At 38.6% G+C, this 14431-nt stretch overlaps 1 protein-coding gene across 2 annotated transcripts in view; it reads left to right on the top strand.

Moving 5' to 3' along the window:
* Positions 1-14431, top strand: part of Atf6 (activating transcription factor 6) — a 150099-nt gene that overhangs the window by 7909 nt on the left and 127759 nt on the right. For both annotated transcript variants that reach the window (XM_051186226.1, XM_051186225.1), the window contains exons 2-6: positions 2585-2661; positions 4418-4505; positions 6949-7055; positions 11753-11879; positions 12632-12835. In XM_051186226.1, coding sequence (XP_051042183.1) covers positions 2585-2661; positions 4418-4505; positions 6949-7055; positions 11753-11879; positions 12632-12835 — 603 coding nt within the window. The remainder of the gene's footprint in view (positions 1-2584; positions 2662-4417; positions 4506-6948; positions 7056-11752; positions 11880-12631; positions 12836-14431) is intronic.

Raw genomic sequence — 14431 nt, 5'->3', positions numbered from 1 at the left:
ATATGAATGTTTTTAAAATTAGGTCACTTACTAATTATTTCAATTCAACACCTTATAGTTCTTGTAGCTTTCACCTTTCCATGTTTCAAAATCCTCTCTTAGTCAATGAGAGATCTTGTTCAGGTTCTTTTAGATATGTTTATCCATCTACATCATCAGCAGATTGTTAACTGTAATCACTCCTAACTACTCAGGCTGTCTCTTCCATCTGTCGTGCTGTTCTCCCTCCCATCAGTTCCCTTTCATTGGTGACTAGGGAATATTACCACCTACATCAGGCAATCTGCTCTTCCCCACCATACCATTTCTTTGGATACCAAGCACTTTGCTGTAGATGACTATGCATAAACCCCAGCAGCCTCTTTGCTTGGCTGTCTTAGAAGCTGGCTTCTTTGTATGGGGGAGGCTAGGGAAGAAAGGAAGATTGGGTTGAAAGGTAAGGGCCAGATTATGGATGTGTGTGTTTTGAATAGGAAGCTCATAGGCTTTGGAAGTAGATCTAATACAGAAAGCATGGGAAAGGAGTAAACAGTGATTCTAGGGTTTTTGGCTTGAGCCACTAGGAGAACTGAATGCCATTAAGTGACAATTAGAAACAATAGAAGGTTTGATAGAAATAATGAGAGCTCATTTTGGAGTGTGCTAAGTTGGAGGTATCTTTTAAACGATCACAAGGAAATGTAAGCACAGTGTGTTATCCATGCTTCCTGACATTATCAGCTGGAGATGTATATTTGGCAATGCCTAGGCATAGAGATGCTATTTAAAGCTATGAGTTCTTTGGAGTTTCAAAGAGAGAACGTTTGATAGAAAAATTTATGCTGATCCTAAGGGCAGTTTTTAGTTAGAGAGATGGGGAAAACCATTAAGTTAGGGTCAATCAGTGAGGTGGGAGGAAGAGCAGGGGAATGCAGTGCTTTGGAAGCTAAGTGAAGAAAATGTTTCAATTAATGGGAAAGGATTAAACTGTCAGATGCCTCTTGGTTGGTCAGGAGAGGCAAGGACTGGGAATTTACCATTGAATTTAGTAGTATGGAGGTCACTGGTGACATTGATAGCTGTTGTGTATGGAGTGGGGTACTTGACTGGATTAGGTTTAAGAAGGAATGGGAAGACATGAGACAGAAAATGCAGAAAACTTGGAGGAGTTTTAGCTTAAGACACATCCTCACAGCCTTCTGTGTACATGATTTTGAGCACTGGAGCTGAGTTTAAAGTAGCCTTTTCTGACATCTGTGTGGATAGCCTGGCATTATTACTATCTATCTATACATTATTGCTTGCTCTGTTTAGTTGGTGAGAGGTTTTTGTCATTGATCAGTGTCTTTGTTACTGTTGTGTTGTTACACCATGACCAAGACAGCTTCTAAAAGGAAGCATTTAGCTGGGGGTTGGGGGAGCTTGCTTACAATTTCAGAGGGTTAGTCCATGACTGTCATGACTGGGAGTGTGGCTCAGGCTTGGCACTGGAGCAGTGGTTAAGAGCTTATGTCCTGATCTGCAGGCAGCAGAGAGAGAGAGGGACTGGTCTGGCATGGGCTTTTGAAACCTCAAACCCGACCCCAGTGACACACTCCCAACAAGGCCACATCTCTTAATCCTTCCTAAACAGTTCACCAGTTGGGGACTAAGCATTCAAATGTTTGAGCCTATGGGTGCCATTCTAATTCAGATCATCAAAAACAGGTAAGTGGACTGGCAGTGGAGTTTAGTACAAAGGAGAACCTGGAGCTGGGAAACTCTTTAAGAGTTCTGAAGTGTTAGGGAAGGAAAACTTTACAGATTGTATGGAAGTATCGGGCCTTGTCAGCATCCTGACCGTTTTTCTAAGTTTTTTTTTTTTTTTTTTTTTTTTTAATGTAGGTAATTGAAGAGTCTTTTCTTCATATTTTTCTTGGTTTATAAAGAAACCTCACTAGAAATTAGAATATACTTTAATTTACTAAAATTTAGGCAAGTCTTTATTATCTACATAGACATTTTTCTGTGTACGTACTCCTGTGTATGTGCATCAACGTGTGTGTGTGTGTGTGTGTGTGTGTGTGTGTGTGTGTGTGTTTTGGGTGTCTTCCTTGGTCATTTCCACCTTATTTTTTTTCAATTAAATTTTATTGTGTGTGTGTTGGGGTGAGGGTGACATACCACAGTGTATGTGCAGAGGTCAGAGGACAACCCTGTGGAGTTAGTTTTACCCTTACATGGCTTATGGGGATAGAATGCAGGTCATCAGGCTTATATAGCAAATGCCTTTACTGCTGAGCCATCTTGTCATGCTTCCACTTTTTGCCTTTTGTTTTTGAGACAGAGTCTCTTATTAAGACTGTAGTTCACTGATTTGGCTGGCAAGCTCTAGGGATCCACCTTTGTCTGCCCCCCCCCCAGTGCTGGGATCTTAGATATGTACAGGTGTACCCAGCTTTTTGCATATGTTATGGGCAGCCAAGCCCATGTCCTCATGAGGTACACATTGTTTGAGCTTGTCCTTGACTAATGGAAAGCTAACAGGTCTGCCACGGGTGCAGAGCTTGCTTCACTGTCAGTGTCCTGAGTGACAGTTGCTTTTCTACTTCCTTCTTTATTCAAGAGTCTACGTTGTTTGCTGAGCTTGGCTATTTCACAGATACGGATGAGGTACAGTTTGATGCAGCAAATGAAACTTACGTAAGTACTTATTAGAGGAGAAATAGTGAATAACTTGATGTTTCATCTGGACTGTTATTAATGCATGAGGCTTTCAGGACAGTAGGTTTAGGCTAGTAGCTAAGTGACATCATTAATCAAGAATGTTAGTAGCTCTTTTGTAGTCAGTAAATACAGAGCATAAAGTTTGCCTGGGTGTTGATTTGAGAAGACTTGTTTCCTTAGCATATGTTTGGTCTTATGGGTGGGTGACCTTAGGAATGTCATTTTTTCCTTTTTTTTGAAGAAAGGCTTCACTCTGTGAAGACGGAATTTCTGTTCAGCCTGGTCCTGCAGCTGTTTAAGTCCCAAATAAACACACAGACTTATATTAATTATAAACTGGCTGATAGCTCAGACTTCTCTTTGGCTAGCTCTCTCTTAATCATTAACCCATTTCTATAAATCTAAGTATTTCCATGTGGTCTTGGCTTATGGGAGAATGCCCAATTTCCTATTTCCCTGGCAGCTACATGGCATCTCTCTGGCAGTTCCTCTCTATTCCTCTTCCCAGAATTCTCCTAATTTGTAGCCCCACCTATACTCCCTGCCTGGCTCCTGGCCAATCTGAGTTTATTCACCAACCAATAAGAGAAACATATAGTCACAGCATACAGAAGGAGCTCCCCCATCAACTGTGTAGTCTTGGCTGGTCTGGAAATTACTATGTAGTTCAGGTGGCCTGTAGTTCCTAGCAGTCCTCTTGCCTCAGCCTTCTGAGTGCTAGGACTCTAGGCCAGCACCACTACTCCGAGTTCTGTTTCTTGATTTTTACAGATGCTTTGTGGCTTGTGGGGATAGCAGTATTAAGAGGCTTGTGTGAGTCATGGTTCCAGCCAAGCTTACCAACTTCCCTTTTAAAAGCTCTGAAAATTAGTCATATCCCTACCTTTGTTTTTGATTGGTCAGAGGACTATATAGAAACTGTTATTATAGGTTCTTTCAGAGGACCCTGGTTCAATTCCAAGCACCCACATGGCTGCTAACAACTGCCTGTAACTCCGCAGACACTGCACAAGCATGCTGCATAGACATACATGCAGGCATAACACATCTACATAAATTAAAAAACTTATTGTAATACTTTGAGTCATCACAATGGCTTTTTTGGTTGCATATAGAAATCTGAATTTAGCCACATTCTTTAATGCCTTTACATGCTGTACTTGCTGAGCTGTCTTATTGGCCTTAAAAATGGCTTTTGGGATTTTTTGTTGAATTACTGAAGATTTTAGAAGTTTGAGAACCACAGAGTGGCAGGGAGAAAAAGAACATTATCTTATAGTACTTACTCCTTTTATGACGCCTGCCCTGGTTTTGGTTATGTCTGTATTCTTTATTTTTCAGGAAGATAATATGAATAGCTGTTTGTTTGGACTTCTTTTTCTGAATAGCAAAGGGGAAAAAAACATCTCTCTTGTTGGATCTGGAGCTTTCTATGGCAAAAGACTAATTTTGCAAATTTTGAATGGTCTGTTTCTACAGAAAAGAATAAATGTCACTAATCTTTTAGTTATTAAGTCTGTTTTCACTTCTAGCTATTATTGTCCTTCAGTGAGCCAGATTTGTTATATCTCTGGGTTCTCTAAAACATATTTGCAGTATGAAGTGGTTGGCTTAAATTCTTTTTATTAGGTTGGGTAGTAGCAATTATATCACCTATGGTAAACTGTGCCTGGCAGTTTTATTCCAAGGTGTGTGTATTTCATTCTAATCATTTCTGATTTGACACTTACAGGAAAATAATTTTGATCATCTTAACTTTGATTTGGATTTGATGCCTTGGGAGTCAGACATTTGGAGCTCTAACAACCACTTCTGCTCAGGTAACCATGTTCTATACTTAAATGCCTAGCCAGACTCTTAGTATAGTTTGGTAATACTCTGAATTAAATGGGTCAGAAAATCCTGGCCAACAGGGTTTATGAAATGAAAAGGATGAGGCTAGGGTTGCCAACAGTTAGGAGCTTGATAGTGGGGTCATCTGTATTTGGTGTACGTCCTTCTGAGGAGGGGGCACAACTTGGCTAATGCTGTATTTTTAGGTGATCAAATATTGTAATGAGAACAGGAAATTGGCTAAAACATTGTATTTGTCTCTTATATTGTTATATTGGTTACCTAGTGTGTAATAATAAACCTTTTCTGTGTGTGTTTTGCCTTCATATGTGTTTGTGCAATGCTTATGTGCCTGGTGCCCAAAGAGAGCAGAAGAAGGTGTCTAATCACCTGGGACTGGGGATATGTGGGTGCTGGGAATTGAACCAGGGCCTTTTAGAGAACCAGAACCAGTTTTTGGTTTTGTTTTGATTAGTCAATTCTAAATTGCTACTCCATGTCTCTAGCCCTAATGCTTAGTTTTTTTTTTTTTTCCCTTTGAATGAAACTTAGAATTCCCTTTAGCCTTAGATAGCATGATTACACGTGACAGCCCTTTCCAAGGTTTTATTTTCCATGACTTCATGTAGCTTCTTAGCCACTCAGGTTTTGTTCTACAGTTTTGTTATTTAAGGCCCATGTACCACCCTACTAAGGTAAAAAATATTTGACTTATTTTTCTTTGAAAGAAAATAACATTCTCCCAATTTATAGGTTTTTCTTACTAATACATATTACCTTCTTTGTAATATGTTATTCCTTTGAATCTCTATTAAATTTTTCCTGGTGTGTGTGAGTGTGGCGTACGTGTGTAGTATATACATGTGTGTAGAGACTAGAGGAATTGTGTTCCCTCCTTTCACTTAGAAACTTTTTTTTGTTTTATTTATTTTATTTTTTAATTTTGTGTATGAATGTTTTGTTTATGTGAATGTTTGTGCACTGTGAATGCCTGGTGCCTTTGGAGGTTAGAAGTGGACATCAGCTCCCCTGGAACTGGAGTTATGGACAATTGTGAGTTGCCCTGTAGGTGATGGGAATCAAACCCAGGTCGTCTGTTAGAACAGCAAGTGTTCATAACTGTCATCTCGCTAGTTCCCTGTTAGTTTCTGAGTTATTTTGTCGAGACAGGGACTCTCCCTGAACCCAGAGCTCATGTTTTTTTTTTTTTTTTTGGGCAAGAAAGTGTTCTTTTTTGTTGTTTGTTTTTATTTTTTGTTTTTAAGACAGGGTTTCTCTGTGTAACAGGCCTGGCTGTTCTGGAACTTGCTCTGTAGACCAGACTGGTCTTGAACTCACAGACATCTGCCTATGCTTTCAAGCATTGGAATTAAAGGCATGCACACTGATATTTTTAAGAGAGCTTGATAAGGTTGGGTTTGAGTCTGCTGAAAGAACCTGAAACAGGTTGTTACTGATAGGAAAGCGCTGATAAGAGAAATTGAAAAATGTTTTTCCCTGTTATGTGCCCCATCTATACTGTCTAAAAAGGAAGCTGGCTTAGAAATATATTAGTAATTAGCCCTACAGATTATAGGAATTGAGATAGAGTGTATATATAACTAGAATATTTTCATTGTTAAGTCCCTTCCTATCTTTACCCTTCATATTCTCCTTCATTTTATATTCTTATTTTGGTCAATTCCTGTCTTCTCTCATAGAATATGGGCTGTAGGGATGTTCTCCAGTCCAGATTCCTGATCCATAGATTCTGGGGACCTAATAAGATTACTTACACAGGAGTAATTAGAAAACTGGGTTGGGATGTAGCTTAATGGTAAAGTGTTTGCCTAGCATGCACAGAGCACAGTGCCTGGAGTTTGACATTCAGCACTCCAAAACAACAGCAACATCAAAAACTAACCAACCAGCCAACCAGACAAACAAAAGCCAAAAATGTAACAAAAACCAAAACTCTGGGGATAATATTGACCTTGTATTTTTCATATTCTGATAGGAGGCAGGAATTAAGCAAAATCAGTAAGTACATAAAATGAAGGGGAATAGATAGGTAGAATTTAGATGGGAGAATGCTGGTTATTCATGTTTCTTTTCTCTTTCAGGGTAATTGGCTTTTTGTATATGGTATGATATTGAAAACAGAAAAGTTTATAGAGTAGAAGAATATTTCGCCTATTCTTGTTCCTCAGCCAAGGAAGGAAGTAACAGCTTTGTAACCGGTTTCTTCTTTTTGGCTCTCCTGAGAGTTAGTGCAGATACAGCTTCCTACAGGAGTAGAAGTGTATACTGCTTTCTGACCCAGAGGTTTTCATTCAAGTGACACATCCTTCTAACTGTCTCCTCACTACTGATTAAATTCTACCTTCTTTTTTACTCATTATTCTGAATTTGTTGGGTTTGTGTGTAAAGTGTTTTCTCCATGTCTTTCAGTTAAAGATATTAAGGCAGAACCCCAGCCTCTTTCTCCAGCTTCCTCAAGTTGTTCAGTATCATCTCCTCGGTCCGTAGACTCTTGTTCTTCAACTCAGCACGTTCCTGTAAGTGGCTAGTCTTTTGTAATGAATTGGGTTATAATGCTATCTGGAAAATGTGTGTTCAGGAGGCATTTGACATTCATGAATTATTTTGAGGAACCTTATTCTTCTGAGGAAAATGGGACTTGTGGGAGTGAGAAGGCTGTTAGCTTCAGAGGTTTGGCTCACCTCCCCCCCCCCCCGTTCTTGCTTCCTTAATGTCTAATAATCTTTGCTTACTGGTTTTTTTTTTCTTTTCTTCCTGCACTTTACTTTCCTCTCTATTAGAGAATACATTCTTCAAGGGTGTGGAAGAATGTAAGATCTATAATTCATGGCTCAGAGAATCTGGGATATGATCTGTTTAGTTTAGGAACTCCTATCATTGTCTTTCAAATGAGTTAAGATTTTTACAAAAGTCTGGTAGCTCCTTTGAGTGTGTCTGTCTCAGCTTTGAGGTCAAGAAAATGAAGTACCTGATTAAATAATGGGGAAGGTAAAACACAAGGCCAAAAGCCAAAAGTTAGTATTTCATATGTTTTATCTGTTTTAAATTGAGGCATCTTCATTCTGTCAGGTTCTATATTTAGCCAACTACTAAATCTTGGCAACTCTGTTCAGTGTACGTAGGTAGACGACAACCTTCAGGAACTGGTTCTTTCCTTCTCCCATGTTGGGGATCAGACTGAATATTTTGGGCCTGCATGGCAAACATTTTTACCTGCTGAATCATCTCTCTCCTGCCCTCTTTTGACTTAATATTTTTAAGATTAGTATTTTTTTTTAACCTTTTCTAGGCCATCGTCATCTGACCTTAGGATGAAAACCACTAGGATTTTAACTGGCAGTCTGCCTACCAACTCTCCAAACCTTTCCCAGTAAAATCATCTTCAAAGATGAATCTTTTAAAATTACAAAATTGACTATGTTTTCTTCCTTTAGAACTTTTTAATAACTTCCAGAATATGTAAAGTATGAAATTCAAATTCTCTGTGTGCTGAGTCCTGCCCATGTTTTACCTTTCTAGCTGTTTCAATCTTGCTTTGTATTGTACCTCTCATCTTCATACTCCACTTAGCTTGAACACAGTGAGTTTTTCAGAGAACTGCACTCAGTACATGCAGCCCTGTGCTAGGCACTTTGCAATACTGGTCTGTGTATACTCATTCTGTACCAGGCTGGCCTGGAACTCACATATCTACCTGCCTTTGCCTCCCTACTGGTATTAAAGATGTGTGCCACCACCTCCTGGCTGTTTTCATTCTTTTTCTCTTGCTTACATTGTCTTTTCATTTGGAGTAACCTTAAAATTGAAAGTATAGTGTCTGAGCCATTTGAGAGGCAGTTGCCCTCTGGTGGACTGAACTCCAAATACTATAATGTCTACCTCCTATGAACAAGAATATTTTTTATTTAACAGTGCAGCCATCAAAAGAAGGAACTAAACATTGATACATACTAATAATTTCATATGTAGCCCCCTTTTAGCTTGTGTCAGATGCCCCAGTACTTTCCTTTATATCAGCAAAAGCATCTACTTACAGTGTATGTGGTTGTCTTAATATTTCACTTTTCTTTATTCAGGAACAGTTCTTTCTTTTTGACCTTTGTGCTTTAATGGCCCGTCACTCGGATTGCCAGATATTCCCTTAGGATTGGATTCAGATCTTGTCTATGGCAGGGATGTCACAGAAGTGATTCTGTGTCTGCCTTTTGTTTGCTTTTGTTTTGTCTTTTGATATAGGATCTTACCTAGTTCAAGCTGGCTTTAAAGTTGCTATGTAATAGAAGATGACCTTCCACTCCTGATTCCAAGAACTGAGGTTATAGGGACAAGCCACCCTCAGTCTACCTTCTCTTTTATTTTTGATGATAAAACTTCAGTTTGGTTATACCATTTCAGCTGGTTCTGTTATTGGTGATGTTTACCTCAGTCAGCTGACAGCACCTGCTAGACTCACATCTATGAAGTTAGCCTTTTTCCCTTTACTAGTTGCAAGTATTTTATGAAAAAGGTGTTTTATAAACACAAAAAAGTACTGTTCTTAAAAAATGAACATCATTTACATTTTCATTTGTGTGTGTGTGTGTGTGTGTGTGTGTGTGTGATGTATATATCCATGGATGAGTCACTGGAAATGTGTGGAAGTCAGACTCTGCCATGTGGGTTCTGGGAATTGAACTCAGTGCCCTTACTTTATATTACTCATTTGTCTGTTAATATTAGTGTGGACTCTTCCTATTGTTCCTGTTGCTCCTGTAGAATTTTCTATTTCCACTGGGCTCAGACTTTCTGTGTCAAGACTCTCTCTTGTGCCATTGCCTCACCCTTGCCCTAACCCTTGTGAATGTTTCCCTACCCTTCTGGTACTCTGACAAGTCCCCCAAGTATGGATGGTGGTCTTGCAGCCCCATCTAGTGGCAAGTGGTTACATTATTCAGGAAGGAATATTTTCTTTATGTTAATACAAATTTATCATAAGGTTTTATTTTTAATATATAGATCTCAGATTAATTTGAAATTGCCTTAGTATGTGCTGTAAGATACAGTCTCAATTTTATGTTTCTCCAAATTATTGTCAAAAGGCTTAATTTAGTATCATGTATTAAAAGTTTGTTTTCCCCTTACTGATTTAAGTTACAGGCATACTTTTAAAATTTATATAAGTGGTATTATATTAGATTTCCTATTTAAATATTTATTATTGTTGGTTTATATTTTTGAGACAGAGTCTTGCTTTGCAGTTCAGGCTAGCCTTGAGCTCAACGTTCCTCCACTTTAGCCATTTGAGCGGTGAGGTTATAAGGGTATACCACAATTCTAGCTTCCATTTATTTTTAAAGGTTAATTCATAAATCTGTTGCATCTAACTGCACATTTTGATAAATATTTACTGTATTTTGCCCACATCGTGAAGAATATTGTAGAAATAATCTCTTGTGGATTCTTTGGGAGGTATGTCCAAGAGTAGAAAAAGTAGGTGCTTGGCAACAGACTCGCAATTTGACATGTTTTTTCAGCTCTTCTGGAGTTTCTCTAGGTACTCTGCAGGTTCACCTAATGTGTTTGGGGGCCTTAGAGCTTTTCTGCTAATGATTGACATTATCTGGTTTTCTGGCTTTTGCCAGATGGCAGATCTTTTTGTTAGTGTTTAATTTTCATTTCTTTGATTACTAGTTGCTTTCAAATGGTCTCTACATTTTAATTATGTAGTTTTGATCTTCTATAAATGGTTTATTCTTGTCTTTTGATAGTTTTTCTATGGATTTGCTGTCATTTTTGTGTTATTTTCAAGAATCAGATACATGGTTAAGATATTAAATGCTCTGTTCTGTGGTTCCTGCATGTGTGTTAGTGTATAAGGAGGCTGGTTCCTCAGGAATACCTCACCTATGTGAGACAGCCACAGTCATCTTAGGACCTAACTGATCAAGCTGCTGGCTAGAGAGCCCCAGGGATTCTCCTGTCTGCACCTTCCTAGCACTAGGATTAGAGGTGTGAGAGGGCAAGCACTTTAGTGAGCCATCTCCCCAGCTCTGAGGTTTCAAACTCCTGCTGAGTTTGGGCATTGCTGATCTCATTTCTTATTAACTACCTACTTTGTAGCCTTTATTAAGTAGAAATTATTAATTTTCAATTCCCCCCTCCCCCCATTTCCTTCTTGGTTTAATTTTTAAGTTTTTTTAAAAAAGATTTTGTTTTAGATATTTTATTTTATATGTGTATAAAGTATTTTGCCTACACACACACACACACACACACACACACACACACACACACATATGTGTGTGTGTTTGTGTGTATGCCATGTATATGCCTAGTATAACACGAATTCTAATTGGTATTAATAATAAAATCCCAGAGACAGATATTGGGGTTAAAGCTGAAGGTCAGAGAAGCAAAGCGGCCAGCGACTAGAGAGTTCTTACCCCTTACCAGTGCTTAGACTGAAGGGGTGATAGTGTCTTCAGACTGTATCTGTCTCCACCAAACCTCAGACTGCAATGCTCCTGTCTCCTCCCCCTTGTATTCCTCTCCAGTGCTGGAATTAAAGGGGTGGGATTCCAAGTGCTGAGATCACCTTTGTGTGAGCTCTGTTTCTCTTTTAGACTGGATCAATTTCATATAGCTCAGGGTGGCCTTGAATTAACAGAGATCTGTCTGCCATGTCTTCCCAGCGCTGGGATTAAAGATGTGTGCCTGGCCTCAGTGGCTAACTAGTGTGGCTAGCTTTGCACACTTATTCTTAGGCAAGCTTTATTTGTTAAATCATAAAATGCAGCACTCCTCGTGTCTGCAGAGATCAGAAGAGGGTGTCAGATACCCTAGAACTGGAGTTTCAGGTGGTTGTGAGTCACTCTGTGGATGCTGGGAACTGAACGTGGCTTCTCTGTAAGAATAACACATGAATAAAAGAAATGGGAAGGTATATTAATCATAGCTCTAGTCTTATGATGGTAAGTAAATGTTGGTATGATCCAAAGTCTGTGGGAAGAAGTGAAGAAACAGACAAATGATTTCTGTTTACTGCATGAGTGCAGCATTCAGATGCTGCATTTTGAGTTACACCCTTGAGGTTGATGAGTGTCGATTTATCAGTAGTCACTAGACTTTATCTTTGCAGCACTTTTCTGTTTACATATAATCTTGTTCTCTTTCTAAGACTTTGTTGCTCAAAGATTGTACTCTTGGACATTAATTTGTTTGTGTTTTGCTGCAGGAGGAGTTGGATTTGTCTTCCAGCTCCCAATCTCCCCTTTCCTTATATGGTGAAAGCTGTAGTAGCCCCTCCTCAGTAGAGCCACTGAAGGAAGACAAGCCTGTCATTGGTCCTGGAAACAAAACTGGTATCTGTCTCCCTATTTCTATTATTTCTATTTTAGATAACTTAGGTTCGATTTTTTAAAGACAAATATTGGATTATGAATATATTTTTAAATTAATGTATCATTTTATTTTATGTGATATGGGTGTTTTATCTGCATTTATGTCTGTGAACCAACCGTGTGCCTCCTGACTTCAGAGGCAAAAAGAGGGCTTCAAATACCCTGGGACTGGAATTTATAGTTAGTTGTAAGCTGTTCCAGAATTCAGGTCTTCTTGAAGAGCAACCAGTACTTTTAAGTGCTGAGCCATCTCTCTAGCCCCTAAATTAGTATATGTTATTTTGTATTTTGTTGTTGTGGTGAATGATTACTGTGAAGAGGACAAGGGGGGGGGGAGTCTTTTTGTGATGGTTCTTGTCTTCATAGGTGAAAAATACTAAAAATTGACATTGATTCTGTCTTCTTCAGGAAAGGTTGTAAAGGTCCAGGTAAAGACATCAAATGTGCAAAGTGATGACCCTTACCTCTAGACTTTATTCAGTAATTTTAGCATGATCCTGACCAAGAATTGGTCCCTCTTCCCAAAACTGCAGAGAGGACAATCCCAGACTGAATGGACTTTACATCAGTCCATTCATTTAAAGAGTAGCTGGGTTTACACTCACTGATGGCTGTTACTAGAAGTCAAGATAATACATAGAGGAAAGTATGTAATATTATATGTTTTCTTAATTTTCTTCAGATTGATTTAAAGTTTTTTTTTCCCCCTCCAGAACATGTGCTGACTCCAAAGAAAAAAAATCAGATGAGTTCAAAACCTTCAGTTCAGCCCAAGCCTTTATTACTTCCAGCAGCTCCCAAGACTCAAACAAATGCCGGTGTTCCAGCAAAAACAATCATTATTCAGGCACTACCAGCCCTTATGCCACTAGCGAAGCAGCAATCGATTATCAGTATACAGCCTGCACCCACTAAAGGTACCTGTGTAGAATATGATGGACAGCAATAGAAGGCTCATATCACATGATTTATTTTAATTTGGGTTATAGTTTTTGGACTTGCACCATTATGTTAGGAAATTTCTTTGTTCTGAGGATTTTGCAGAGATGACTAATGAAGTTCCTGTCCTTGTAGAGACAGAGTTCTACAGATTGATGATATCCATTGCCTGTTGTTTTCTTACAGCTTTTATTGTGATAATACCTGTCTTTAAGGCACCATTTTTTTTTTTTTTTTTTTTTTTTGTAGATTTCTTTTTTTCCTCTCATTTTTTTGAGACAGAGTTATACTTAACTGGCCTGGAACTCTATAAGTAGACCAGGCTGCCCTCAAATCAACAAAGCCCTACCTGCTTCAGCCTCCTGAGTACTGGAACCAAAAGTGTGCGCCACACTTGACTGAGGCTTTTGATATTATGAAACCACTTATAATGAAGAAGAAAACTGGGGAGACTTTTTGTGTTGCTATTTTGTTCTGAGATTACTGTGGCTATGGATCTTTTTGTATTGTTTTGTTTTTAAGGTGTGGTTAGGATTTAATAAGAACAATTTCAAGTCAAGTATGTGTTGAGCAATAAATCTGACTCTTAATTTCTGAGGAGACTGGTTTGGTCTGCAAGGCATTGAAGTAGGTTTTAGAAGGCCTGACTACTGCCAACTATCTCAGAACTGGTGTTTTTCTGCATCTTCCCCACCAGATGGCCTCATGTGCTATGAGTCTACAAGAGAGTTCACTATTGAAAGAAGTGCAGGTTTGAGGGTTTGGTAATATTCAAGTATGGGACATCTCTTAGGAAGCTTAGCTGTCACTGTTCTGACATTGATCTCTGTACACATGGCTGTGAGAAAATTTATGAAGTATTTACTTCCAAGGATTGAATTTATTGGCACCAGTTAGCACTATGAGTTAATAGGGCATGTATAAGTAAACATCACTGTTGCATTTATTTTTCTGGCTGTATTTGGAGCATGATTTCAATGGGGGAGGCTTCATAAATTTGCTCTTATATATATTAACCTTGTCTATGAAATGACCATGGGCAATAGGACATTAATAAAAAGAACTAAACAATAAGAATCCCCAATAAAAGAACACAACTAATAGACAAAATAGTTTGAAATGCCTTCCTCCATTTAGGATCAACACTCCTCTTTCTTTTTTCTTTTTAATAGGAAAAATAGCAAAATTGGGATAAGTGTTCTTGTAATTTATAAGTGGATGTTAAGGGTTCATAAACTCTTTGAAATAAGGCACAAGATTTAGTGTATATTCATACATGGGGTTTTGGAATAGTACTTAAAACTTTTACCAGGATCTCAAAATGATTTGTGTCTTTCCAAAGGCTAAGAATTTAAGATCATGAAGAATCTCATTATAGTGCCCACAGCTATTAAAACACATGACATTAACATGGCAGTGTGTGAAGGAGGGAATATCCTCAAGAGTTTTCTTTAAACTGTTGGCTGTGTTTAAGTGGTAGGAGAGCTCTTTTTGTTTGTTTGTTTCTTAAGACAGGGTTTCTCTGTGTAGCCCTGGCTGTCCTGGAACTCCCAATGTAGACCAGGCTGGCCTTA

The sequence above is a fragment of the Phodopus roborovskii genome, unplaced genomic scaffold (assembly GCF_943737965.1).
Source record: "Phodopus roborovskii unplaced genomic scaffold, PHOROB, whole genome shotgun sequence".
Classification (NCBI taxonomy): Eukaryota; Metazoa; Chordata; class Mammalia; order Rodentia; family Cricetidae; genus Phodopus; species Phodopus roborovskii.
The sequence above is the reverse complement of the archived record's forward strand: the minus strand, read 5'-3'. Positions and strand labels throughout refer to the sequence as shown.